The sequence below is a fragment of the Equus quagga genome, chromosome 2, assembly GCF_021613505.1.
Source record: "Equus quagga isolate Etosha38 chromosome 2, UCLA_HA_Equagga_1.0, whole genome shotgun sequence".
Classification (NCBI taxonomy): domain Eukaryota; kingdom Metazoa; phylum Chordata; class Mammalia; order Perissodactyla; family Equidae; genus Equus; species Equus quagga.
The window spans coordinates 144,936,208-144,962,923 of NC_060268.1; the positions used below are offsets into that span (position 1 = coordinate 144,936,208).

General features: G+C 36.8%; 1 protein-coding gene across 1 annotated transcript in view; it reads right to left on the reverse strand.

Moving 5' to 3' along the window:
• Nucleotides 1–26,716, reverse strand: part of RNLS (renalase, FAD dependent amine oxidase) — a 247,821-nt gene that overhangs the window by 38,203 nt on the left and 182,902 nt on the right. The window contains exon 5 of the mRNA XM_046654667.1: nucleotides 13,362–13,535. Coding sequence (XP_046510623.1) covers nucleotides 13,362–13,535 — 174 coding nt within the window. The remainder of the gene's footprint in view (nucleotides 1–13,361; nucleotides 13,536–26,716) is intronic.

Consider the following 26,716-nt stretch of genomic DNA (forward strand, 5'->3'; position numbering starts at 1 on the left):
TAAGTTTGATTATAGCATATATAGTTTTTTGTTTTTTTAAAGGGAGTAAAACAACTATGACAAGCATACTCTGAATTTTACTTGCTGTCCAGGGCTGGAACAATCTTCCCTCTATGTTCCTTGTATTAATTCCTTTAAAAATTCCATAGATTCTGCCCATTTAAAGAAAGGGGCCATGTTTAGTGGCACTGCATATATTTCAGGATCTGTTTGGGAGAAGTTTTTTCTTTGGCTAAGACCTCCCAAGTTCCATGAAAACATCTATTTATCCTGAGACACAAGGAGATTTTCAGCCTGTTGCAGCTTTTATTGGCACTGCCAAAAGGAAAAACGAAAGGGTTTCAATAGTCCTTTAATTAAACCCTACTCAGGTCCCTAGAGCAGAGGATTTGTCCTAACTCGCACTTGGTGTTCCAGGTCCTTGCTGGAGTTCCTCCACAGTCTGCAAGAAAGCCCTGGTTTCTATGATGATAGTCCACTCAAATGCTCCACTTTCCCAATACTCACCAGCAATAAGCAGCCATCCTTTATTATACATTGTTCTTTCGGCCTACTCAGCATCATGCCCTACATGAAATTTTGTGTGTTAAGTGGTATTATGATGGGACTCTTTTCCCACATTGGGCAAGGTTTTCCCCTTGAGCCAGCATACTGGTTTGCCTCTAAGAATATCACTTTATCGCTGTAGTTGCATAATTGGGTTCAGCTTTAGATCTGTAACTGTTCAAAAGGATTCTGTGAATGGATGAAATAAATCTCTGGGCTGGAAGATTTGACCTAAAGCTTTGCTCTAGTTCATTTGGGGCATTAAAGAGAAGTTTTTGCCTTGATATTATAAAATACTGAATTTGAAAGACTGAGACTAATCAGATGGTGAAGTTTTTATTTATGATTGTGTCAAAATATTTCTGGTCCTTTTCATAGAGGAAATTTACTGGGTTACTGTGGATGTTCTTATCTCCTTTACAAATAAGACCAGTGGAATTACTCTTCCTGTTATATTTCGACAGGAAAAAAAGAGACTGAATCTGGATATTTTGGCAAAAATTCTTAAATCAAAGGGACTATAATCTTTATGATATTGTTAGTTACTTATGAGAAACCCCTACTATGGAGATAGACAGTGGAAAAGGGAACAAACAGGCATTTTATTTTTAATAAAAAAGAGTGGATTAGGTTCAACTGAGCTCCAGGTTCTAAAATGTCTTTCCTGACTCTATTAAATAATGAAAGGATATATAACATCAATAATAAAGAATTCACTAGATATATGTATAATAGAAATCTAATTCAGTGAGGAAAACTATATTTTAAATTCAAGGATGCTTCATTTTTACAAACATGAATTTGGAATATTTTATACTGAAGAATTCCCCTAGTCCCACAGATCAGTTATAAATATTAATGGAATTTCAATAGATTCTTTTCAGATTCCAATGTTTAATATTCATTCATACTATGCAGGGAATTCTATGTCCTGTACAGTACACGTGGATTCTTCTCATTATCTAAATGAGCACATATATGAAGTCTGTAGGGGCAATGATCATTAAAAATAGCAGGGCCCACATATGATCTTAGAGGGCATATCAAAGCCTTCTCAGCTCACTTAATAACAAGAGAGTCACTGGTAATAAACCAAAGGGCTCTTTAGGCTAAATTGACTCAATAATGTCACATCTGGGCAAAATGATGGATTGGTGAATCTGGACAGAGTTAAAAATGCTAACTGATATAAAGTATTTATGAAACACAATGAAGTGATTTCCTGGGGTGAGATTCTGCAGTCAGACTTCAAAACCTGCTCTTGAATTTGTCTCAGCCCTTTGATTTGCTGGGGACTTACTTCATAGTGTCTTACTCTTCTTAGATACACTGCAATATAAGTATTTTTGAATAATTCTGATTCAAAAAATGATTTGAGACTCCATAAAAAGAAGGAACTGCATCTAACTTAATGTCCTCTGAGCTTAACACCTTATTCAGGTAATGAGATATTGTTTGAACACGCTAATGTGTTAATATTTTTGACAAAAGATAATACAATTTAACTAAACTTGCACTATTGACATTTTCCTTCTCTCTTTCTCAAAATGAAAAAAGTTTATACACCTGATAGACTGAAACCACAAAATAATTTATGTGTGACAACAACTATAAAAACAGCATTCACTGTGTGCCTACTATATACTATCTCATTCAATTCATAACATTTCCGGGAGACATTATTAATCTTATACTTACAGTACAGGTAAGTGAAACTCAGAGAGATTAAGAAACTTACTCATGGTCACAGAGCTATTAGGTTGAATAACATGAAAATGCTAGTATTTGACCATTTTCAATCTACAAAGACAGCAATATAAATGGTTCAACCTAATTCTAAGTGTTGAGTTATAATTTGAAACTAGGTCCGTGTGATTGCAAAGTGCACTGCACCAAGCTGGATAATACTGGTTATTTTTGATCATCCATGATAATAAAAACCAAATCATGAATTATACAATAAAGAATTCATCACTCTCCAAGCTTGGGTTAATATGAACGCATCATTAATGGCAAGGTTCCTATGCAAGATATCATTTCATTTTAATGCCATTGTGATATAGAAAAAGAGATAACTGCTAAACCGTGGCAGAGAAATGGCACACTTACAGGCTTATCACATATTTTCTAGGTTAAGTATCTCAGCTGGAGCACAGTTGTTCTTTAACCAAGTATTAAAAAGAAATACCTTTCACAAAGAGAACAGTGGGATCCTTTGAAGTGCAACCTTGAAAATCAAGGTCTGGGTTACAAGATATCATTCAAAACAGATGTATATTCCCCAGAGACCACGGTAAAACTGTTACTGAGAATACTTCTACCTCTTTGCAAAGAGGGCTCAATAAGACTTCCAGGTCTTTCTGGCAATACCTCTGATACTACATAGTAAAGTATTCCCAATGTTCTAGGCATGGTAAAGAGCCTCCAAAAGGGCTTCTGACCATTCTAATTGCCAAGAACTCACATATGCTTTTCAAGGGCTTCCAGATTCAGCAATTAAATAGAGAGCGCATTCATTTTATATGACTTAAAGCGCAGTGGTAACAGATACCTAGCTTGTCTTAGGGATGAACAATTTGCTGAACAATTTGCTGACTAGCCATTACTTTTCCTTGCCTGCCAAGTGGGTGACCAGTGGTGAAGTATTAATTGTTGGTGTTATTTCAGGACCAGGGAAGGGCATCTCAGAGGTGCAAAAAGGATGACTGGCTCAGCGAATATTTGTTGAGCACCAAATACACACTCCTAATATGCCCTGAGGTTAGTGTCTATCTCTCATTTTCAATCTTGCTTAAGATAAGAAGGATCCAGTGATAGATAACACATATGTTGGATAGTGGCATGCATTCCAGCTAAAGGAGAGAGCTTCTAATTCTGGAGAAAGCAGCAGGCTCTGCGCATAGGGCATATCAATTCTTTAGCCCATGAAACATTTAGATTGATCTGAGGAGGAATTCTTGGCAATGAGAAAAATGGTGAAATCTTTTCTGAGGGAGCTCTAGGCAAAGGAAAGTTCCCACCTCTTTGGGATAGTGTTGTCATGGTCCCAGATAAAAATGGACGGGAACAAAGACTTGCCAAGCTCTCCTCCAGCTCAACAAGTCTTTGCTGTCTCCCAGGACCTGAGGCTCACAAGCTGTCTGAGAGTTACACAGTTTTACAAGACTGTTCTCAACTTGCAAAGGTTTTGAGATGCCTCCAGAATGATGAAAACCAGGCACTTGTCTGGGAAGCAGAGCAGAGCAGATCATTTTGAGCTCTGGCTTCCAACCCAGGGTGTTGACAGCTTCACTTCAGACTGCAGTAAGGACTTAACTTCAAGATCCTTCGAAACAGTTCAGTCCCATAACGAGAGCCTTTTCCTAATTTCCAGCTCTCTCAACAGATTGACGTGGCTGCAAGTATTATGGAAACAGCAAGTTGAGCTTGCTTTATTTGAGGTCCAGAGGATGAAGAGTTCAGTCTTGATTCAAAATAAGGGTCTCAAGCAGATGTGAGGCTTGCCATATAGTCAGCGGACTCCACATTTTTGCGCAGGAACTAACCTGAAGAAACCGTAAAGTTCCTGTCTAATTTCACCCTAGATATTCCAGAAAGTGCGTGGAATATCTTGACTTACAAAACTCCCCAGTAAAAAGTAACTATGGATTTAAAGCACTTGCTCAATCCAGAACTATGCTGAGGGTGTAGTAATTGTGGGAGGGGGTCACAAAGTAAACCATACAGCGAACGAGTTACAAATCTACATAGTAATCCCTTGGGTCAAACCAGAGCCTCGAACCGTCTAGTTTTCTTCTTCCTCTTTCTGCTTCTCTGCTCCTTGCCCTCCTCATTGTCTCAGGATGTCTGAAATGCTCTCCTCAATTAGGCAAAGCAATTTAGTTCTTCTTGCTCCCACTCCCAAAGTGGCATCTAATCTTTTCTAGGTGCTCAATAAACAAAAGAACAATTCCTTCAAAGGACTGTAATTATAAAAAGCGAAATTTAGATGTTATTACATTTAATACAGCATTTTATTCATGAGACAATAGCTACACACCTAGTTGCATGGCCTTTGTTATTGGAGAGGTCAGAGAGACTGTGGCGATTCCCAGCTGTGTACCACTGCTGATTTTTCCCTCCTAGCTATACACTGGCTTTCCTCACCTCCTTACAAAGCCAACACAGGGTTTTTCCCTGTTGTTTCCTTTCTAAACTGGCAGCAGTGATGGCAGCCTCTGTCAGTTTTTCTGGTGCTCTCATTTATGGCCTGTAAATTTCAGATCCGCCTATTCATTCATCATAAACAGTCATTTCATTCTCATTTCCCTTCTTGTTCCCCACTAATAGAGGATAAAAACTACACTCAGTCACCAACGCATCTGGCTGTTGTGTTCTGGACCAATTCTTGGTCAACCCAAGGGCTTTTCTAAATCTCAGCCTGACACGCACAAGTATAGGCCAATACCACAAGTGAAAATACCACTCTCAGAGGGCAGGGCAAGCAGAACACAAAGGTGGAATGTTGACACAAAAAGAGTATTTAATGTTTAAGACTCATTTTTTAGTGTGGATGCTTTATAAATCTGTAATTTGGAATTGCTTATAGTTACAGAAATGTTAGGCAGCTTTGGACTCCAGACTTTCTTTACCCTTTTGCTCACTGCTTCTTGGGACTTCATGACTTATTTGTATCTATTGAACTTTTCAGCTGCCCCAGGATAAAGTTAAATAATAAACCATACTAAAGTTTCTGATTTATTCATGGATTTAAATGTTTCATAGCCTCCATCTTTCATTTCTTTGCCTAAAGAAAGACTATTGGGTTCATGTTGACAAAAGGTCCTAAGTATTCTTTTAAAGGCTCATAATATTGTCATCATGAGGCAACATGACTCTCCTGGTTTTAATTATAGATGTAAGTTAATGCTCTCTATATTGTTTTTATTAGTGCATCCATTCATATTTAGGAGGACTCTTACTTGACTCCAAATCACTAGTCCAACAGAGCTTCAGGTAACTATCTCCTTCAGAATGTCTTATTTGAGTAGACTTCATGAAACTTTATGTTTCATGAGGATGGGGACTGTGGAATCCTCAGTTCCTAGCATGGTGCCTCACACACGAAGGTTTTCAATACATATTTGCAAATAACTGTTCAACTGAATAAATCAAGAATAGAAAACATGTAGATCAAATATTTGGGAATTCAATTTTTCTGAAAGAACTTCTATAAGATAAATTTTTTCCCAGTAATATACTCCATAAGATATTTTTAAAGTTTATTTTTGATGTTATATATTTAGCTGCTTTTCCACTTACCCTCCATCTCTGGCATTAACTTACTTGGCAAGTGGGAGGACAAGTGTTATCTGGGATGTAAATCTTTCCCATTGAGGATAGCTTGATAGAGAAACTAGAGGCTGAAAGGGATCTGTTGTTTGTTTTTACTTTGTGTGCAAATGTTCTCCTTACAAAATGGGCTGAATTATTTCATTTTCTAAAGAAAACTCATTTTCGTTTTTAGAAGTGGCAAATATTATGTAAAATAGGATTAGTTTATTTTACAATGTGTCTGTTAGTTGAAAAGACAACAAATAGACATTTGTTTTTATGTATACATATATACATATGTGTATACACACATATTTTATATAAGTACATTTATGCATCACACACACACGTATATATATTTTTTCTTCCTGAGAGATCATCCTAAGATTTGCTATTACAATCATGTGATATCTTATGGCATCATAGTAATAATGAGACGGATATTTGTAATCAGTATTTGGTGTTTATTAAATTATCTTGACAGATTTATATGGACAGCATCAGTTACATAATTGACTTACAAATGACTATGTCTATTATACAAAAGACATAATATCATGAATTTTGTAACTGGTTACTGCTTGTTATTTTAAGATGATGACTGCTATTTTATCCGAGAGCTCTGTTTCTGGAGTTGATATTTTAAAACAAAAGCCTGAACTGGCAACCTGACAGCTTCTCATGATGACAGTTCTTTCCCTCTCCTTCTCCCTCCATCCCCCGCTTCCTTTTTTGTTCTGCTTATAAAATGTTACCTATCTGGACTGCATTTTCTGCAAGTTTAAGGGCAAATAATTCCACATCTATTTAAATCCTAAAGCAGACCATTTTGTGGTGTTAATTTCGTGGCTATCTGATTAATTGGAATAATCATGAGCTCCTTTAAGTGAACACAAGGTGACTGGATTTAAGGTCCCTGGTCCATCCCAATGATTTATAGGATTTCATATTATTTTCCTGTCTTTTATAAAGAGTTGATGTAATAAACATGTATGGAACATATATGGCATAACATTTCTGCATCTTTTGTGAAACGGCCATTAAAGGCATTATGTATTACATTAGTGTTTGTTACTTAAGAATCCTAACAATAAAGTCCTTGCAAGTAGAAATACCAAGTGTGATGAAAAAGTTTGTTCATTTGTTTTCTTTTTGGATGAGTTGGATTGTTTCCTTTGATCAGATATTGAAAGCTATGTAATTGTGGTCATCGGCCATCACAATTCTCAAGCTGCAGATTGTATTAATATTCCCAGATTGCTGCCTATTGGCTATTTTACTGATCATTAACACTCTTCCAGATGGTGATCAGGAAAGGATGCTGAAATTCTGACCAATCGTTTTCAGGGTTACTTGTACATTTTATTTATTTAAGCCACGCTGACTCCTATCTTGGTAAAAGATGGTTGTGTTCACCTAAGTTAGGCTTTGATATTTATGCCCTTTGCTTTGAGGAATATAATATCCAAACTAAGGCTGGAATGTTTAATTATGAAAATAGACACCATAGATACAGACTTTATTTTGCTAAATGCCGTGCAAAGCTCTTTATATGTTTAAACCATTGCATCGTCAATAACCCTTTGGGGTTGGTATTATTTTACTCATCTTATTGATCAGGAAATAGACAGGTTAAGTAATTTACCCAATGTCACACAGCTAGGAAGTGGTAGAACTGAGTTGAATCTAGAAAGTTTGATTCCTGGCCAGTCTGACTCCAAATTTAAGATCTTGGGAGAGACCTCAGAGAGCTTCTTAGGAAATAATAGAAAACATATATATTGGTCTTTCCCCCCAGTTCCTGGCACAGAACTTCTAAAACCCTTGTAATTTCCTAAGTGATAGGAACATTTTTTTGTTATAATATTCGATCTTTAATTCTGGTTCCTGACACAGAGCTCCTAAATCCCTTGGAATTTCCTGGGTGAAAGGAGTGTCTTCGGTTCTAATGAGGCAACTCCTGGTGGGCTCCTGGATAGCTTCAGGATGGAGGCTGGTTACCAGAAAGACCAAATCATCATGAGAAGGGCTGGAGACTAAGTGAATGATCAATCATGCCTACGTGATGAAGCCTCCATAAAAATCCCAATAGTAGGAGGTTTGGAGAGCTTCTGGGTTGGTAAACACATCCACATGCCTGGAGGGTGACATACTCCAACTCCACAGAGACAGAAGTTCTATGCTTGGGAACTTTCTGGACCTCACTCTATGTGCCTCTTCATCTGGCTCTTCATCTATATCTTGTATCATACCCTTTATTATATAGTAAACCAGTAAATGTCAGTAAGTGTTTCCTTGAGTCCTATGAGCCATTCTAGCAAATTATCAAACCCAAGGAGGAGTCAGAAGTACAGATGACCACCTGGGACTTTCAACTGGTGTCTAAAGTGGTGGCAGTCTTGTGGGACTGAACTATTAACCTGTAGCATCTTAATCTGACCCTATCTCCAGGAAGATAGTGTCAGAACTGAATTGTAGGACACCCAGCTGGTATTGCCAAATTGCTTCATGTGTGGAAAACCCACACATCTGGTGTCACTGAAGTCTTGTGAGTGAGTCTATTGTGAGTGAGGTAGTAGTGTGAGAGTAAAGGAGAAACACAGTTTTTTTCCTACACAGGAGGTAAATGTATTTCACTTGTGGCACTATTCCCTATGCCCTCTGCACAACAGACATTGCTAACTGAATCCTTCTCTGCTGAGTCCAGACCTACCCTTGGAATCATTCTTAGTTTTTGCCCTAGGTGATGACTACCTTTGAATGATTTGCATTGGTGTTGAAATCTATTTATCATCCATGTAGGCCAAATCTGTTCCTTTCACAGAAGGATCTATGCTAAATGTTGTAGCAGAGACTGGCTAGATGTTCTTTAAACCCACTTTTTATTCTTCCTACATCCATGGGTAGACTACATTACCAGTTTCCCTTCCAAATAGGGGTAGCCACATAACTGTTCTAACCAATAGAATGTGAGTACACCATTTCTAGGTCTAGCCCTAAAAGTATCCCACATGCTCTCCTCCGTTATCTTTCTTATCCACTGATTTGATGCCTATGAGCACAGTGACTCTGTGAGCCACCTGATGAAGTTGGCAGAGTCAAAAGATGGAAGGAGTCTGGTCTCTGGATCACCTCTTTGAAGAAAGCTAGCTACCAATCATAAACACCTGTTTGGGGTTTATGTGAGTAAGAAGGAAAATTCTGTCATGTTCAGGCCATTAAAACTTTTGAGCGTGTTCATTACAAAAACTAGTGTCACAAACAAGAGTCATGCAAAATCATATCACTAACATGCTCTAGAGCCAGAATTTGAATCTAGGTCTTTTCAAGTCCTACTTCTTCCCACAATGCCAAACTTAGTGATAATTAAAAAAATGATCCATGTTAATTATAAAGACCTTATTTCAACCAAAATTGTCTCCAATTCTAATGCTACCAAGTGTTGAGTTCATCTGCAGCAAGGTTTCCGCCACCTCTAAAAAAATCTCAGGTGTCTTCCTAGTGATGCCTTCAGGACCAGACTTCCCCACCCCCCTATTCTGGCCTACAATTCCTGCTCAGATATGAAGCACAAAGGGTGACATCATGTTAGGGTTTCTCAAGTGTGTCCCGGGGAACCATTTCTGTGGGATATTGGTAGGTTTGGTGCCTAAATAAATTAAATAAAATGGTCAAGGACATTTGGGAAATTCTAGATTAAATGCAGTGAGAAGGTGTCTTTTCTATAGGAATGTCTTTTAATAAGATAATATGCCCTGAGACTCTCCAAAATAGGGGTAAAGTCAGCAGCATTTTGCAAAGTTATTTGATGACAAAGTCCCTTCCCAAAAAGCATCTCAAGAAACTGGTATTCCATTGAATACATTTGGGAAATACAAACCTAAGTATATTGGGTCATACTCATAACTATTGGTACTTGAAATTGAGTCTAGTACACCTTGGAATCTGGCCCTTGTGCCTAAGGAGACTTTGTTTCTGGTTGTGGTGTTCTGCATGTACTGCCTATTCCTGACATGTGACAAATGATTAGTCCTTGACCTTTGTCTGGTTTGGGTCACTAACCCACTGACCCTTTATCCTTTGGCTCTCTTCAAGACTTAACAACAGACTGTATTTTGTGAACTCAACCCTGCCACCTTTCATCTATCTTGTTGCTGCCCTGCCTTGACAGAACACCAATGTTCCCTTTCATTAGTTGAGTGTGTGGATTATAGTATTAAGTCTTTTTTTTTTTTTTTGAGGAAGATTAGCCCTGAGCTAACATCTGCCACCAATCCTCCTCTTTCTGCTGAGGAAGACTGGCCCTGAGCTAACATCCGTGCCCATCTTCCTCTACTTTTTTTTTTATATGTGGGATGCCTATCACAGCATGGCTTGCCAAGCCGTGCCATGTCTGCACCCGGGATCTGAACCAGCGAACCCTGGGCCTCCGAAATGGAATGTGCGCACTTAACTGCTGTGCCACTGGGCTGGCCCAGTATTAAGTCTTGATTCAATAAAACACCCCACATAAAGGGTGGGTGTGGGGTAGTGTTAGTAACATAAAGAGGCAACTCTTACTAGTCTAGTTACATATCAACATCAATGAAATACAGTGGGGTTACACTATATGGACATTTATATAATGTGAATTCAACCAGACACACTTAGCACTCTGGCCCCAGATAGTGAGAAAAAATAGTTTAAAAGCAAGGCAGTTAGATTTTATGTTAGGGAATGCCATTACTGAAGGCATCCCATAATTTAAAACTTGCACAATCCAAGATTAATTTTTCAGAAAGCTGACAAAGAAAGGCAGGTATTTCTTCGCTGTCTGAAGTGGCATCACCACAGGCTGTAGCAAACACATGGTTTCCAATTCACTTGGCCTTCCAGCTTTAAAATTGTGCAATTGCTAATATAATTTTTTTAGTATTTCTATTATTTCAAGTGCTGTCAATCATGTAAGAATTTATTAATATTTTTATGTTGTATTCTTTCAAGTCTGTATAACTCTGATTTTATAAATTGCTACTGCATTATAGTGTGGCTGCTTTCACCCACCATCCCACTCCATTTGTACAGTGGATTTAATCTGTTCAGATATATGACTGCTCTCTCTTTCCTGTGTGCCTTTCATAGTAGAAAATATCACTGTCCTATAAATGCAAACCAAGTATTTCATCTGGCCTCACCCAAAGAAACTGAAATCTATTGAATGTTGGAAAAATGGCTACATTGAATTTACTGAAAGTTATGTCACTCTCCAAAATGTCATGTAGTTTTAAGGAATTTTTCAAAGATAATTTTGAATGTACACAATTCTTCTCTTATGTGCTAACTTTAGAACTTTACCTCCCACATAAGATGTGGCTCTACTTGAAGATAATGGACATTATTTGTTGCCAACCTAGCATCTATTACTCCCTTCTTTCTTCCTAAGAAAATCCTATTGTATTCAGGTATCTAACCCTCATATGACTAAAGGGAAGATGATCTTAACACAGCTCCAGGAGTAGACTTTGATTTGTCTAGGCTCATCACTGTAGTGCCACCCCCCTCACCAGTGATTGGTTTCACATGGGTTGAGCAACTCAGTTCTGACCTCTGAGATACAAGATAAAGTCTGTTGAGGGGTTCCTGGAAAGATTTTCTTTATTCTTAGAAAGGGACAGAGACAGTAACAGTCCCTCTTCTTCCAGAGCATGTTGTTGGGTCTAGATGTGTCTCCAACAGTTATTGCTATCTTGCTACCAGTCCTCCGGGGATGTCAACATCAAGAGTGGAAGAGAACAGAGAAGGACAAACCCTAGGTCCTTGAAGATATTGCTCAGTTCCTGAATCAACCAATCCTGAAATCTCCCCAACTTTTTTCTCTTAGATAATGTATCGGTCAACTTGGGCTGCCATAACAAAATACCATAGACTGAGTGGCTTAAACAGAAATTTATAAGAGAAATAAGAAAAATTTATTTCTCTCAGTTTCAGAGGCTGGGAAGTCCAAGATCAAGGTGCCAACTGATTTGGTGTCTGGTGAGGACTTCTCCTGGCTTGCACACAGCCTACCTTCTCTATCTCCTCACATGGCCTTTTCTCAGTGTGTGTAGAAGGATAGAGAGCTCTCTCTTTCTCGTTTTATAAGGCCACCGATGCTACTGCATTAGCATCCCACCCTTATGACCTGAATTATCTCCTAAAGGCCCTATCTTCACATATAATCACATTGGGATTTAGGGCTTCAATCTAGGAATTTTGGGGGATACAATTCAGTCCATAGCAGATAATATAACAAATGTCCTTAGGTTTTGTAAATAAGTTTAAATTATTTTTTCTGTCATATATTACTGAATACACCCTAACAGATATCATAACTTATTAAGCAATACACAAAGGATAATATCTAATTCATGACATATAACATGAAAAGATCAAGGGCAATTTTCCTTTTCTCAGAACAAAGCAGTTGTAGAGTTAAAAATGGTTAGTCCATTGCTGTTACAGAGGGCATTTCATGAACTGCTGATTGTACATATATGTGGTATCATGTTAACATAAACAGTCCAGCCCTTAGGGAGTTTTAAGTTATAAAAGAAACATTTTTCTAAGATCATGTACTCTGATATAAAAACCATACTCCAGCCTAGTTCTATCATTATAAAGTTCTGGCAAGCCAAGAGATGTTAGTTCGTGATTTTATCAGCAAGACTTCTAACTAATGGCTTGATGAAGCCATCACTGCACCATAAAACACCGTAACAAATTGCAATGACGATTCCTTTCAAGAATTTAGTCGTCTTAGATTATTACAGTTTATTCCATGAAAAGCAGTATCTCAGGGATCACCACAATCCTACAAAACAGAATACACTTTTACCTTTATGCCTGAAATGAATCAATTCTATTTACCTTGCAATTCAAATCTAATTTTATAACTATCTTCAACAAAAAAGGTGGAGTGTAGATTTTATCCCATTGTAGTAAAGCTTTTATGACATGTTTTACCTATCATTTTAGTTACATTGTATACAAAGCAACTTTATGTAGTATTCCAGATGAAAATTAAATAAATAAAATTATATTGAAGTGAATGACTTTCACAACATAGTAAAATCCACTTTTTATTTTCTAGCCTGGGAAGTGGAAAGAGCAGCACTTATCAAATTTTAAAAATAAAAAAACCAAACAAAATACAAACCAAGAAACAAATGATGAGAGATGTATTTGCACATAGATGGATCCATATTAAAGCAACAGAACCTGGGCCATTTTGAAATCTTAAACCTTCTGACACTATTTTCATAAATTCAGTAATACAAACCATGTGGTGAATGATTTTCTGAAAAACTTTGCTGGTTTCACTGTGTATTTTATTATTGGCCAAATGTGACATTAAATTTTATCCCCTGTGGCTTGGAGTTAAATGCTTGCTCTGTTCAGAACGGCAACACTCAATTAAACAGCGTTTTTCATGATCTACACCCACCATTGTTACTGTATTTAAGGGAAATAATGGGGGTACTGACCTATATTGCGTTTCTTATTATCAATGGAGATGAAGCGTATGCAGGGATTACTGGTGATGTACTGCCCAGCCCAAGGGACATCAATCTTCGTGCCAGCTTCATAAAAGAGGCCCAGAGCGTAGCGAGAGGAGTAGCTCACAGACTCCAGTTGCTGCCTTTGGCATTCACTAATTACTGTGGAAGAAAAAGTACAGGCCATCAAACTTGAAAATATCATCTTTCCTTTTAGTACATCAAATACAAAACTCCTTTAAACTAGTTCCAACTGTTTCCACCAACTCCATCTCACTTAGGATGAATTTTGAAAGGTAATGTAAAATAGCATCAGCTCTGATTTCTTTTCAGAATGATTATTGATGTTGGCATAATTGTTGTTATCAAGCTGGAGATCCAAACTCTTTAGGCTGGCATTCAAGGCTCTCAAAAATCTGGTGCCAAGTTGCTTTTCTAGCTTTGTAGCCTAGTTATTATCCTAGGACTGTCTGGCAACATTATAGATCCCATAGAATCAGCACTTACTATGAGTCAGGGTCTTCGCCAAATACTTGATACCAGTATTTCACCCTAGCCGAACAACTGCCATATAAGGTAGAGTATTATTCCCACATTACAGGTGAGGAGACCGATGTTCCATCCCTTATGGACCTCTTAAATTCTTTCGTGTCATAGAGTGATTTATTTGCCTGTCATTTTTCTGCTAAAGGATTAAAATAGTTCCTTAACCATAGGGACCACACTTTTGTTATCTTTCTTATAGGTCTCTATGCTACTCGTTACAGACACGCCAAGAATGAAAGTATAAACAGACAGAAAGGCAAATACAGATACACAAAGTTAGTTAAACTGCAGGAAGTAAATAATCAATCAACAAATGGAAAAAGATTGGGAAAGGAAATAGGCAGATTTGGGTTCAAATCCTGACTCTGCCACTTACTGGGTACGTGACATTGGTCAAGCTATTTAATTATTCTAATTATAGTCCTCTTATCTATAAGTGGCAATAATAGTACACAGTGCATTAGTCTGTTGTGAAGATTACATGAAATAATGCATAGCACAGTGCTTGGCATATGATAAGTGTTCACTAAATAGTCACTTTTTCTATTATAGAGAGGAAAATACTTAAGAAAATGGGACAATGTTCCATCCCAGAATGGAGCAGGAAGAGATTTCCCCCACTTTTTAATCTCCATCTCCAATCTTCCTACCCTTAAAGGTCATAGGGAGCTGCTAGTTCATATATGGATAGCATGAATAATTTGAGTTTCAGAGAAGCCCATAGTTCTCTTCCGAAGGCTTACGCAGGCTGGTTCAGAAATGGAACATATGAAAAATTCTCATTTAATTACTGAAAAATATCCTAATCTAAAACAGCAGGGATATGCAGACCTCAAGGATGGAAGGTAACTTTAGCTAAACATTAGCGAAGTGGCTTAGGGAGGTAGAGAGAAGGCAAGAAGGGTATTCAATGAATTATTTAAACACAGTAATAATGCTATACATTATCATAGCATATTCCTGGCTAAAAAACATTTTCAGAACTAAGACCTCATCTGATCTTACAATAGCCCTGCAAGATAGGTGTTTTTTACCACCCTCATTTTACATCCCTAAGAAGCTGAGTTTCAGAGAGGTTCAGTAACTTGCCCTAGGTTAAACAGTTGCCAAGTCAGGCAGTCAAGATAAAGCCAGAATTCCCATAGTGGAGTCATTCACATATCCTCATCCACATATCCACATATCCATACTTTCCCCTCCTAATCTGTAAGTCTGAACTTCAAAATGAACATTGCTTTCTCCTCTGACGTTAACAGTTATTTTGCACTCAGAAGTAAAAGGTATCATTCCCTTTAACTGTCATTTTCTGCCTAATTAAAAGATTTAACTACTTGATGAATGAATTATCTTCTGACACTGGCCTCGGTTACACTCGCTACACTTTTCGGCTTCATTTTATTATTTAATCTGCTTTTAAAGTTATGGCCGGATGTTATGCTTACTGCTTTCTGAGAGAGAGGAGTTGAAAGAGGCTAATACCAGTAGTTGAGCTCATGTTGTGTATTTTGGGTCTTATCACTATGTTTCCCATTTTTTCAGTTAAAAAAACCCCAACAAAACTGTGTAGTCTATTTAGTAACTGATAGGGCCCAAAACTCTCTCCTTTTTCTTTAACCAAAACTGAAGGGTCAACTAGGTTGACAACCAAACTGGACCTTTCTCTGCCCTCCGACACACACATTTGCACGTTTAGCTAGTTTTTAGATAAGCTGCCAAGTTGCAAATCTCACTGGGCAGTGCTGTGAAGAGGTAATTGATATCTGTATAAAAAGAGAAATTAACTTTAAACACTCTTGCCTGCTGTAGGAGATCCACAATTCATCCCGAGAACAGGGAGGTGAGACTTCTGACCTAAACAATCTCAATTTCTAGACATATTCAATGACTAAAAAATTCATCTTCAGGACCTGAAAAGTTTTGTTCTTTTGATTGTTGCAGACCCTAACAAAATGGTCTTATTTTGTTTGAAAAATTTTCTTATGCAAAATGCTGATGGGGGCAGTCCTAGGTCCAAAATATATATATTTTTGGCAAGAAAAATGATAAGTTCTTTACTATAACATGTATTCAAAAGGGTGATATATCCACAAAACAAGGCTCATATAAAAATATGTATGATGGATATAATGAATCTTTACCTGGATGTCATCCTCATTTAATTCTGAACCACTAGGATTATATAATCTCTGTAATTATACACACTCCATATACATGAAGAACTGTATACAGCTCTTCCTCGATTTACAGTGGAGTTACATCCCAATAAACCCGTCCTAAGTTGAAAATATCGTAAGTCGAAAATGCATTTAACACACCTAACTTACCAAACATCATAGCTTAACCTAGCCTACCTTAAATGTGCTCAGAACACTTACATTAGCCTGCAGTTGGGCAAAATCATCTAACACAAAGCCTATTTTATACTAAAGTGTTGAATATCTCATGTAATTTATTGAATACTATGCTGAAAATATCACACTGAATGGTTGTATGGGTACAGAATGATTGTAAGTGTATCGGTTGTTTACCCTCATGGTCGCATGGCTGACTGGGAGCTGTGGCTTGCTGCCGCTGCCCAGCATCACAATGTCGTAATGCATATGGCTAGCCTGGGTGAAGATCAAAATTCAAAATTCAAAGCCTGGTTTTTACTGAACACATATTGCTTTCACACCATTGTAAAGCTGAAAAATTTTAAGTCAAATTATCCTTAAGTTGAGGACTGTCTGCATATAATATAGAATATATTTTACGACTATGATGTGAGTATAGCGGCTATAAATTGTATCGAACAGGGTAGTTTGCATTCATACTTTCTTCAACCAGTAGAACTGTTCTTATTCCATTCTCCTCGTGCCTGTGCCTGCGTGTTTATGTACCTGTGCACACGTGAGCAGGGGGGAAGGTGAAGGAGAGAGGGAGAAAGAGGGAGGGGGATGGGGAAAGAGAAACAGAAGACCTGGGCTATGCTCTTGAATAACATCAGGTAAGTAATTTCATTTTTTTGTTTCCTAATGTAATTTCATTCTTTTAGTTTCCTAACCTATAAAAGAAGGCTAAACAGACATATGCTTCTTATTTTCTATGTTTTTTGGTGATGATCTCATTCACTCATTCACTGCCTACTTAATGCCAGGTAGTATTCTAGATGTTAGGGATATAAAGCAGAATGATAATGTCTCTGCTCTCATTTAGCTTACACACTAGTGGTGGAGAGATCAATTATAAATAAATAACCAAGTAAATGGTATGTCAGTTGGTGATAAGAACCATAAAGAAAAATATAGCAGGGTGCAGGGCTGAAAGTGACAGGTGTGGGTAGTGAGGCTATTTTATATAGGCTGTCAGGGGTCTATGTCTCCTCTGAGGATTTTATTCTGATTAACATGCAAAGTTACTACAGGTTATGAGCCAAGGACAGATATGACCTGGCTTCTGTCATAAAAATTATCATTCTGGCTAGAGGTGAAGACTCTGGGGATGTAAGCAGCAATTGGGGTAAACAACTATTGCAATAGACCTGGATTGGAAATAAGAGTAGAGGAGGTTAGGAGTGACTACATCGTGGATGGAATATGTGTGTGTGTGTGTGTGTGTGTGTGTGTGTGTGTATGTGTGTGTGTATAAATAAATACATTTACATTATATATTTATATGTGTGTGCACGCAGATGTATATATGTGAGTCACATACACACACATCCATATATAAAAATTTATACATAATGTAAATTTTAATTTAACACATATACAGAAAAGTATGCCTTGATGAATTTTCATAAAGTGAGCACAGCAGTATAATCAGCAGCCAGAATAAGAAACAAAACATTACCAGAACCCCAGAAGCTCTGTTCTCTCCACTCTCTTTTCAGGCACTCCCTGCCAAGGGTAATCAGTAATTCTCACACCACAGATTAGTTTAGCTGTTTTTGAACTTCACATAAATAGAACAATGCAGTATGTACTCTTTGTGTCTGGATTCTTTCACTCAAATTATGCTTATGATATTTATAAATGTTGTTACATGCAGTTGTAGCTAATTAATTCTCATTGCCAGATAGTATTGCTTATATGTATATATGACACTATTTATCCATTCTACTGTTGATGGACATTTGGATTGTTTGTAGTTTTTGGTGATTACAAGTGCAATGCGAAGAACATGTGTATGTGTTTCTCTTGGGTATATACCTAGTACTGGAATTCCCGGATCATGAGGTTTCCTCATATTCAGCTTTAGTAAATATTACCAAATGGTTTTCTAAAGTTATTGTACCAATTTGTACTCCAACCAGGGGTGTAGGAGAGTTTGGTCGTGCCACATCTTTGTAATTTAATTTGGGGTGCAACGATATCACATTGTGGTTTTAATTTGCATGCCATGATGATTAATATTTGGAAATCTTTCCATGTTTATTTGATATCCTTTTGTGATTGCCTCTCAAATCTTTGCTCCTTTTTCCTTTGGGTTTTCTGCAGTTTTCTTATTGCCATGTAGGAGTTCTTCATATATTCGGAGCATGTCTTCTATAGGAATTCCAAAAACTTTCTTCTCAGTGGCCTGCCTTTTTACTCTCTCAATCATGTGACTTGATGATCAGAGTTTTAATTTGATTAATTTAATACAATGTACCATTTTTTGCAGTTATAGTTAGCTGTTTGTGTCCTGTTTAAGAACTCTTTGCCTACCCCAAGGGCTTGAAGATATTTTCTTATTTAGTTATTTTTTCTGAAAGCTTTGTTGATTTACCTTTCATAGGGTTTTGAATATAATTTGAAGATAAAGCAGCCAGGATTCCTGTTGTCTTGGAAAGGTGATGTGAGAGAAAGAGATCAAATGAGGAAGAGATGGGATACCACGTCTCCTCACCCACTGTAGTTAAATAAACAACAGCTTTATTGTTCTCTAATTTTTAAAGTTACGATACAAAAATAAGACACTAAATTGTAAGGAACTTGAGTCAAGGACTATGCCTCATGAACTTTACGTGTCCAGGTCCCAGAACAATGACTGCTGCAACATGGGCATTCAATAAATATTAATAAATAATCCTCATTTTAGAATATTTGGAAAGTACACAAATGCATAGAGAGGCAAAAGGGAAAATAATCACAGGATTCTCATTATCCAGAGAAACAACTATTAATATTCTGACACTTTTCCTTTAGTATTTTTCTGAATTTCTTCCTTAAGCACGGCTGTGATCATTTTATACATACAACTTGACATACTGTATGTTTGATTACCATATGACAAAAACTTCATTATAAATGTAATTTTTAATGCCCCCACAAAATTTGATGGAATGGATATTGTGTAATTGGCTTAACCATTCCATTAATGTTGGACATTTGTTTCCTTTTTTGTCTACTATAATTAAAGCTGTTATGAACATCATTGTGCATAGATCTTTATCTATGTTTCTAATTATTTCCTTAAGATAGAATATTGTATGTGGAATTACTGTTAAATTGATTTTCAGTAAGACTGCACCAATTTACACTTCCACTAATAGTGTATGAAAGATTCATTTCACTGTATCCTTGCCCATATTAAGTATTACCTTTTCTCCTTGATAATTCAAAAGGAAAACTAGATCTCATTTCAGTTTTAATACATATCTCTTTAACTACTGATGAGACTAAACATTCTTCATCTATCTACTAGCCCATATGTATTTTCTCTTTTGGAAATAATCTGTTCATGTTGTTTTGCTAATTGCTCTATTAGATTACTTATGTTACACAATTTTTCCTATGTGCTGTTTAATCTTTATTATGGTATATGATATTACACTATTTATGTAGATAGTCTATCAGTTGGTTTCTTTTCTTCCTTTCTTTCTCTCTTTCTTTCCTTCTCTCTCTCCCTTTCTTTCTTTCTTCCTTTCTTTCTTTCCTGTTTAAATACTTAGAAATCAAAACTTAATTTCTGCTGGTTCTTCTTGCGTCCCCACATCCACCCCCTGCCATTCTCTGTTTTGCCCTGTGTTCATGGTGGCTGCCCCCTCTATAGGCTGAATTCCTGTGAGCTCTGGTTTCTGGAAGGTTTTGGCCAATGGGAGGCATAGGCAAGATAGTGCAGGGTGGAAGGAAACAGATGCTAGAATATTGATTCCTTCTGCTCCTTCCTGCTTTGACAGCCAGGTGCTGACAATGCTGAGCTTCTCTGCAATTAAAGTTCCATTCAGGCAGCTATTCTTCCATAGTTCCAACTCTCCTGGGGGCAACAGGCACCTTGTTTTCTTCCCTTACCCATTTTGGCCTAGGAGTCATAATGGCTTCCTGTGCCACAATATCCTTTGCTGGTTGCCTTAACCCTGCCCACCATTCTATAAATGCCTTTTCCTTAAATTCTTTCAGATTGGAAGAATTAACATAGTTAAATTGTCCATACTTCCTAAAGCAATCTACAGATTCAGTGCAATCCCTATCAAAGTCCCAACAACATTTTTCACAGAAACAGAACAAAGAATCCTAAAATTTAGGTGGAACAGCAAAAGACCTCAAATAGCCAAAGGAATCGTTAGAAAAAGGAACAAAGCTAGAAGTATCACACTCCCTGATTTCAAAATATACTACAAAGCTATAGTAATCAAAACAGCATGGTACTGGCACAAAAGCAGACACACAGATCAATGGAACAGAATTGAGAGCCCAGAAATAAAACTACTCATCTATGGACAGCTAATTTTCAACAAGGGAGCCAAGAAAATCCAATGGAGCAAGGAAAGTCTCTTGAATAAATAGTGTTGGGCAAACAGGACAGCCACATGTAAAAGAATGAAAGTAGACCATTATCTTACACCATACACAAAAATGAACTCAAAATGGAGTAAAAACTTGAAGATAAAACCCGAAACCATAAAATTTCTAGAAGAAAACATAGAGAATATGCTCTTTGACATTGATCTTAACAGTATCTTTTTGAATACTATGTCTCACCAGGCAAGGGAAACAAAAGGAAAAATAAACAAATGGGACTATATCACACTAAAAAGCTTCTGCAGAGCAAAGGAAACCATCAACAAAATAAAAAGACAACCTAACAATTGGAAGAAGATATTTGCAAATCATATATCTGATCAGGGGTTAATATCCAAAAATATATACAGAGCTCATACAACTTAACAAAAAAACAAATAACCTAATCAAAAACTGGGCACAGGATCTGAACATTTTTTGAAAGAAGATATACAGATAGCCAACTGGCATATAAAATGATGTTCAATATCACTAATTATTAGGGAAATGCAAATCAAAACTACAATGAGATATCACTCATGCCCATCAGAATGGCTATAATTAACAAGAGAAGAAATAACAAGTGTTGGGGAGGATGTGGAGAAAAGGGAACCTTCATATACTGCTGGTGGGAATGTAGACTGGTACAACCACTATGGAAAACTGTATGGACATGCCTCGAAAAATTACAAATAGAACTACCATATGATCCAGTTATTCCACGTCTGGGTATTTATTCAAAAAACACAAAAACACAAATTAGAAAAGATATTTGTACCTCTATGTTTATTGTAGCATTAGCTACAATAATGAAGACTTGGAAACAACCTAAGTGCCCATCAATGGATGAACGGATAAAGAATATGTGGCATATATACACAATGGAATACTACTTAGCCATAAAAAAGATAAAATCTTGCCATTTGCAACATGGATGCAGCTTGAGGGTACTATGCTAAGCAAAATAAGTCAGATGGACAAAGTCAAATACTGTATGATTTCACTCATAAGTAGACAATAAAAACTACTACCACAACAAACAAACACATAGACATAGAGATTAGATTGGTGGTGACCAGAGGGGAAGTGGGGAGAGAGGAGGATGAAAGGAGTGACAGAGCACATGTATATGGTGATGGATGGTAATCAGTCTTTGGGTGGTGAACATGATGTAGTCTATACAGAAATCAAAATATAATGATGTACACCTGAAATTTATATAATGTTATAAACCAATGTTGCCTCAACAAAAAAAAAATTCTCTCAGTTAAAACCCTTTCGAATATAATCTATTTCTTGCTGGGACCCTGACTGAAACAGTATTTAACTATATTTTTTTCTAGCTTCCAGGAAAGCACTCTGAAGCTGAGCACAATAGATACTACTCTTATGGAATGGCAGAGCTCAACCTCTTAAAACTAAATGCTTGGGGCCAGGAGTATTCTGAGTGAGAATATTTTGTGGTTTATGAAGGTCTGTGTTTTCATAGGTAAACAAAATATAGAATGGTCCCCAACTTACGATGGTTCGATTTATGATTTTTTGACTTTACAAGATGGTGTGAAAGTGATGCCCATTCAGTAGAAACCATAGCTCAAATTTTGAATTTTGATCTTTTCGTGGGCTAGTGATATACAGTATGATACTCTCTGGTGATGCTGGGCAGTGGCAGGGAGCCACAGCTCCCAGTCAGTCACATGATCGTGAGGGTGAACAACCGATACTCTTACAACCATTCTGTAACCACATGACCATTCTGTTTGTCACTTTCAGTAGAGCCTTCAATAAACTACATGAGATATTCAACACTTTAGTATAAAATAGGCTTCGTGCTAGGTGATTTTGCCTGATTGTAGGTTAATGTAAGTCTTCTAAGCACACTTGTAGGCTAGGCTAAGCTATGATGTTTGGTAAGTTAGGCGTATTAAATCCATTTTCGACTTAATATTTTCAATTTATGAAAGCTTTATTGGGACATAACCCCATTGTAAGTTGAGGAAGAGCTGTATTGCTTTCAACTGTATTTCTCTTAATCTAATTCTGACTTCTTTTGACATAACAAAAAAATTTCTATGTTAATAGTAAAACAAACACCTTTTAGTACTAATTTGGTATTCATTATCAATATTGTAGACAATGGTAAATGCGCCTCACATTGACAATTGGTGCTCAAAGCCTTAACCTCCTTCTAGAAATTTTGCTGTTTATAGCCAATTATAGAGGATTGCTAATTTCTAGATTTGCCACTATATATAAAGAATTTAAGCTCAGGGACAGTTAAGTTAGAAAGTCAATATGTATTATAACTATTTAATCTCTGCATCAGGGGAGAATGGCTACTCTTAATTTACTTATTATTGCTTTTTATCTTTTATGTTGAATTCCAGGAATGTCAAGAAATTTTATGCAACAATTCAACTCCTAACATTAGACCATCTAGTTCTGTGTGTGCATGAAGCCAGTAGTATTTTAGCCAGAATAGCTGGTTCTTCTTTACTCAAAGTGGCTGTAGAAATAGTGCTGAAAGATCCATTTTCCATATATAGTTCTCCTAGCAGGCCAGTATACAGTTTGAACTTTTACCATTCATAAGTCATTCCTTTTGTGCAAAAGAATCAAGAATCAGTCCTGTTTCACTTCACCTGGAATAAATGGAACGTTCACTTGGACTTTACAGGTACAGAAGTCATTAAGCCTGGAAGTGCAGTTTCAAAAATAGTTTTGGCAAGCAGTAAATCTGGAGTTTATTGGTGACAGACTTCAGCAGTTATATCTATGTGGGATTTCCCTGGGGAAACACTTCTTTCATCCTGAGAGGCAGCTCTGCCGTCAGAAAAATTTGGGTTTGAATTCTGGTTCTGACAGCTATCTGTGGGACCTTGGTCAAGTTGATTAATCACTCTAGGCATGTGTTTTCCTGTAAAATGAGAATAATAGTGGTAGCCTTAAAGAATTGTTAAGAAAATTAAATGAGATAATAGTAAGTGCTTAGCACTGTGCCCAGCACATAATAAGTGTGTTACAAAAACCCAACACCATAGTCCTCGACTTTAAAAGCCTTTAGATGTGTCTATGTGTACATCATACTCTAGAAAAAGTTTTTAAAATGCCTTTCGAGGCAACGTGCTGCCATTCAAGAATATCAGGATATTACTAAATCAAAGACACCTCTTTGGCTGGTAAAGTATACTGGATACCTCCACTTTTCAGAGCAGAGGGTAAAAAAACAAAATTTTTCTTTGAAAGGTAAGCAGTATTAAAGATACCAAAAGCATTTCAGGTAACAATTTCTGAAAAATTAACATAAATTGTAGAGTTCTTCAGCTATCTAATTTAGAATGCTGAATGTTCAAAGATTTGTCTTTTGAAAGGAATAAAAACCCATATTTTGGGTTGTCATTATCTAATATGCCAGCATTACATTTTCTTAATCCTAATCCTATCCCAGGATTGTATAAAAATAAAAAGTGCCAGAGAAATAAGTTTCTCTGTATTGTCTTTTGGACGCTTGATAAAAATATTTTGATAAAATTTTAGGATTAAGCTGGTTTTACACTCATGTGTTCAGGGAAAAGGCTAACCATTGCCTGAATACAAACTTTAACAGGTCCATTCCATCTACGTGCTGTGCATAGCTGCTGTTTAGAAGTCAATAGGACGTATTAAAAAGTATAGGCATGTTAGGGCAATTAAGTTCATATCTAGTAAGAGAAGTTTATCCTAATGTTTCCCAAACTTTGTGGGACCCTAACAATCAATACATTAAGTGGGAGAAAATGCATTAAAAAGGAGGAAAAGGGGCTGGCGTAGTGGTGTAGTGGTTAAGTTCATATACTCTGCTTTGGCGGCCTGGGATTCGCGGGTTTGGATCTCGGGTGCGGACCTATGCACTGCTCATCAAGCCATGCTGTGGCAGCATCCGACGTACAAAATAGAAGAAGATTTGCACAGATGTTAGTTCAGTGACAATTTTCTTCAAGCAAAAAGTGGAAGACTGGCAACAGATGTTAGCTCAGGGTCGATCTTCCTCACCAAAAAAAAAAAAAAGAAGAAGAAAAGAACATAAAGACATCTAAAGTTTCTTAAAATATAATACTACTTAATTAATTATGACTTTATCTTATTTTGTTTCCAGTAAGGATAAAAATAAACAAGGTGTTATTTTAGGAGCTGGTTCTCAGGCTTCCGTGATTAAACAAGCATTCTTGCCATAACGGGGGCAGATTTCACGCTAAAATGTGTTTGCAGTAACTGTGAAGGCCCAAACTGTTAGTGCTGTTACCACTATTTGTGATGAATCAGGTCCCCTCCCTTCTCCCAGCAATCCAGGAGAGATTTCTAATCCCTGCTGTCTCCCCATCTCCGTAATCATAAAGAACAATCTGTCAAGGAAAAAAGACAATGTTTCCTCCCTGGTATCTGCTTCACAGCCTTTTTGCTATTCTTTCCAGTGGCCTTTGAAAAAGAGACTTTACCTATGTAGATGTGGCGGTAGCTGGCTTTCATAATGTGACCAATCACATTAAGTCTCTGCTGCTTTACAAAGTCACCACCCACTCTTCTCTTTATCTGCATGGAGGTCTTGTGAAACTAAAATGATAGTTAATTGTTTCTATAGCAACTAGTTCTAACCATGGGATTAGAAAAATAAACATTTTTTAAAGTAGGAGCTATTTTCCGAAAGCATGTGGGATTATTTAACTCAAGCATTATTTACTGTAGGTCCACTATGCATCCTGTACTATGTCAGTCGCTAAGTCAACATTAGCAGAATCTAGGACAGATCTGAGACTGAGACAGAAAATAATTTTACCCTGGTTATTATCAATTTTATCCTTGAAGACCTTCTTTGTAGATTTCAGAATAGAAATATAGTTGGCTTTCCTGTTCTCTGCAGAACATATACAGTAAGTCTGGAGACCACAATAATAAGGTTGAAAAATGCTAGCTTTATTTCCATGCATTCTAAACTTTTAGACTATTATGCCATCATTCTTTTTGGAGGGAAAGTGCTGAGTTTCAGATGAGAAAGAATATGAAAATAAAGCCTTGTGTGCTATTATACAAAATGTCACAGAATATCATACATAGTTTACAGCCACTCTTCCCAGTGGCTTAATTACTTAATGGCCATGCCATTCATGAGGAATACAGTCATTCTAAAATTCATAATAATAAAAACTTTATTACATGTCACCTCATATTTTTATACAGATGTATTTTTTTTATGGCTAGAGTTACTTTAAACTGAGGCAATGACTCAGACAATTGAGATACTAATTCAAAACTTTTATATTTTAGAAATCATAAAGCAATGTTTGCAAGGACTTGGAATCTGTAGTATTGAGGCAAAATGTCAGAATCTGGTGGTGTAAGCTCTAAGACACTCAGAAATATGTTCATCTTGTACTTTGTAAATCCGCTAGCTTCTCGTCTGTTTATGTAATAACAACTCCCCACAATGCTTGGCTAATGCCAAAGCAAATAAACTGGACTTGGGGAATAAACTAGGTGGCCCTAGACTTCATTTAGTGGAAACCTACAGCATCTTACTTATTTTAAAATCATTATACACCCATAACTAACAAAAATCTCATTTGGATAAAAAGCACAATTTTTTCGATCTTCATGTCAGCTTACCTTTTCTTTGCAATGCTTTTAAAGTTTCTTTCATTAATAGACTGGTTTGTACATTAGTAAAATATTGTTCGTTTTTCTTTGTTATCTTTATTTTGTTTCCATTTTACTCATGCTATTGAACTGTAAATTTTTACTGCCAGGTTTCAATCATTTCCCTCTATGTCTCATCTGACCTTTACATCACTGCAAATCTTTAACCTGAAAGATTTGATGACAGAAATTATGCTTAATTGAACACTTGCATTTCCAAGTGCCAGCAAAAATCTTTCTGTTATTGTGCTGTATAAATAAGCACATATCAATATATTGTGATATACATATTTCATCTCGCTTCACTCCATTCACTGAGGAACTTCAGTTTCCTCATCTGTGAAGTAGTGGTATGACCTAGCTTAAGGGTTGTTATAAAGACTA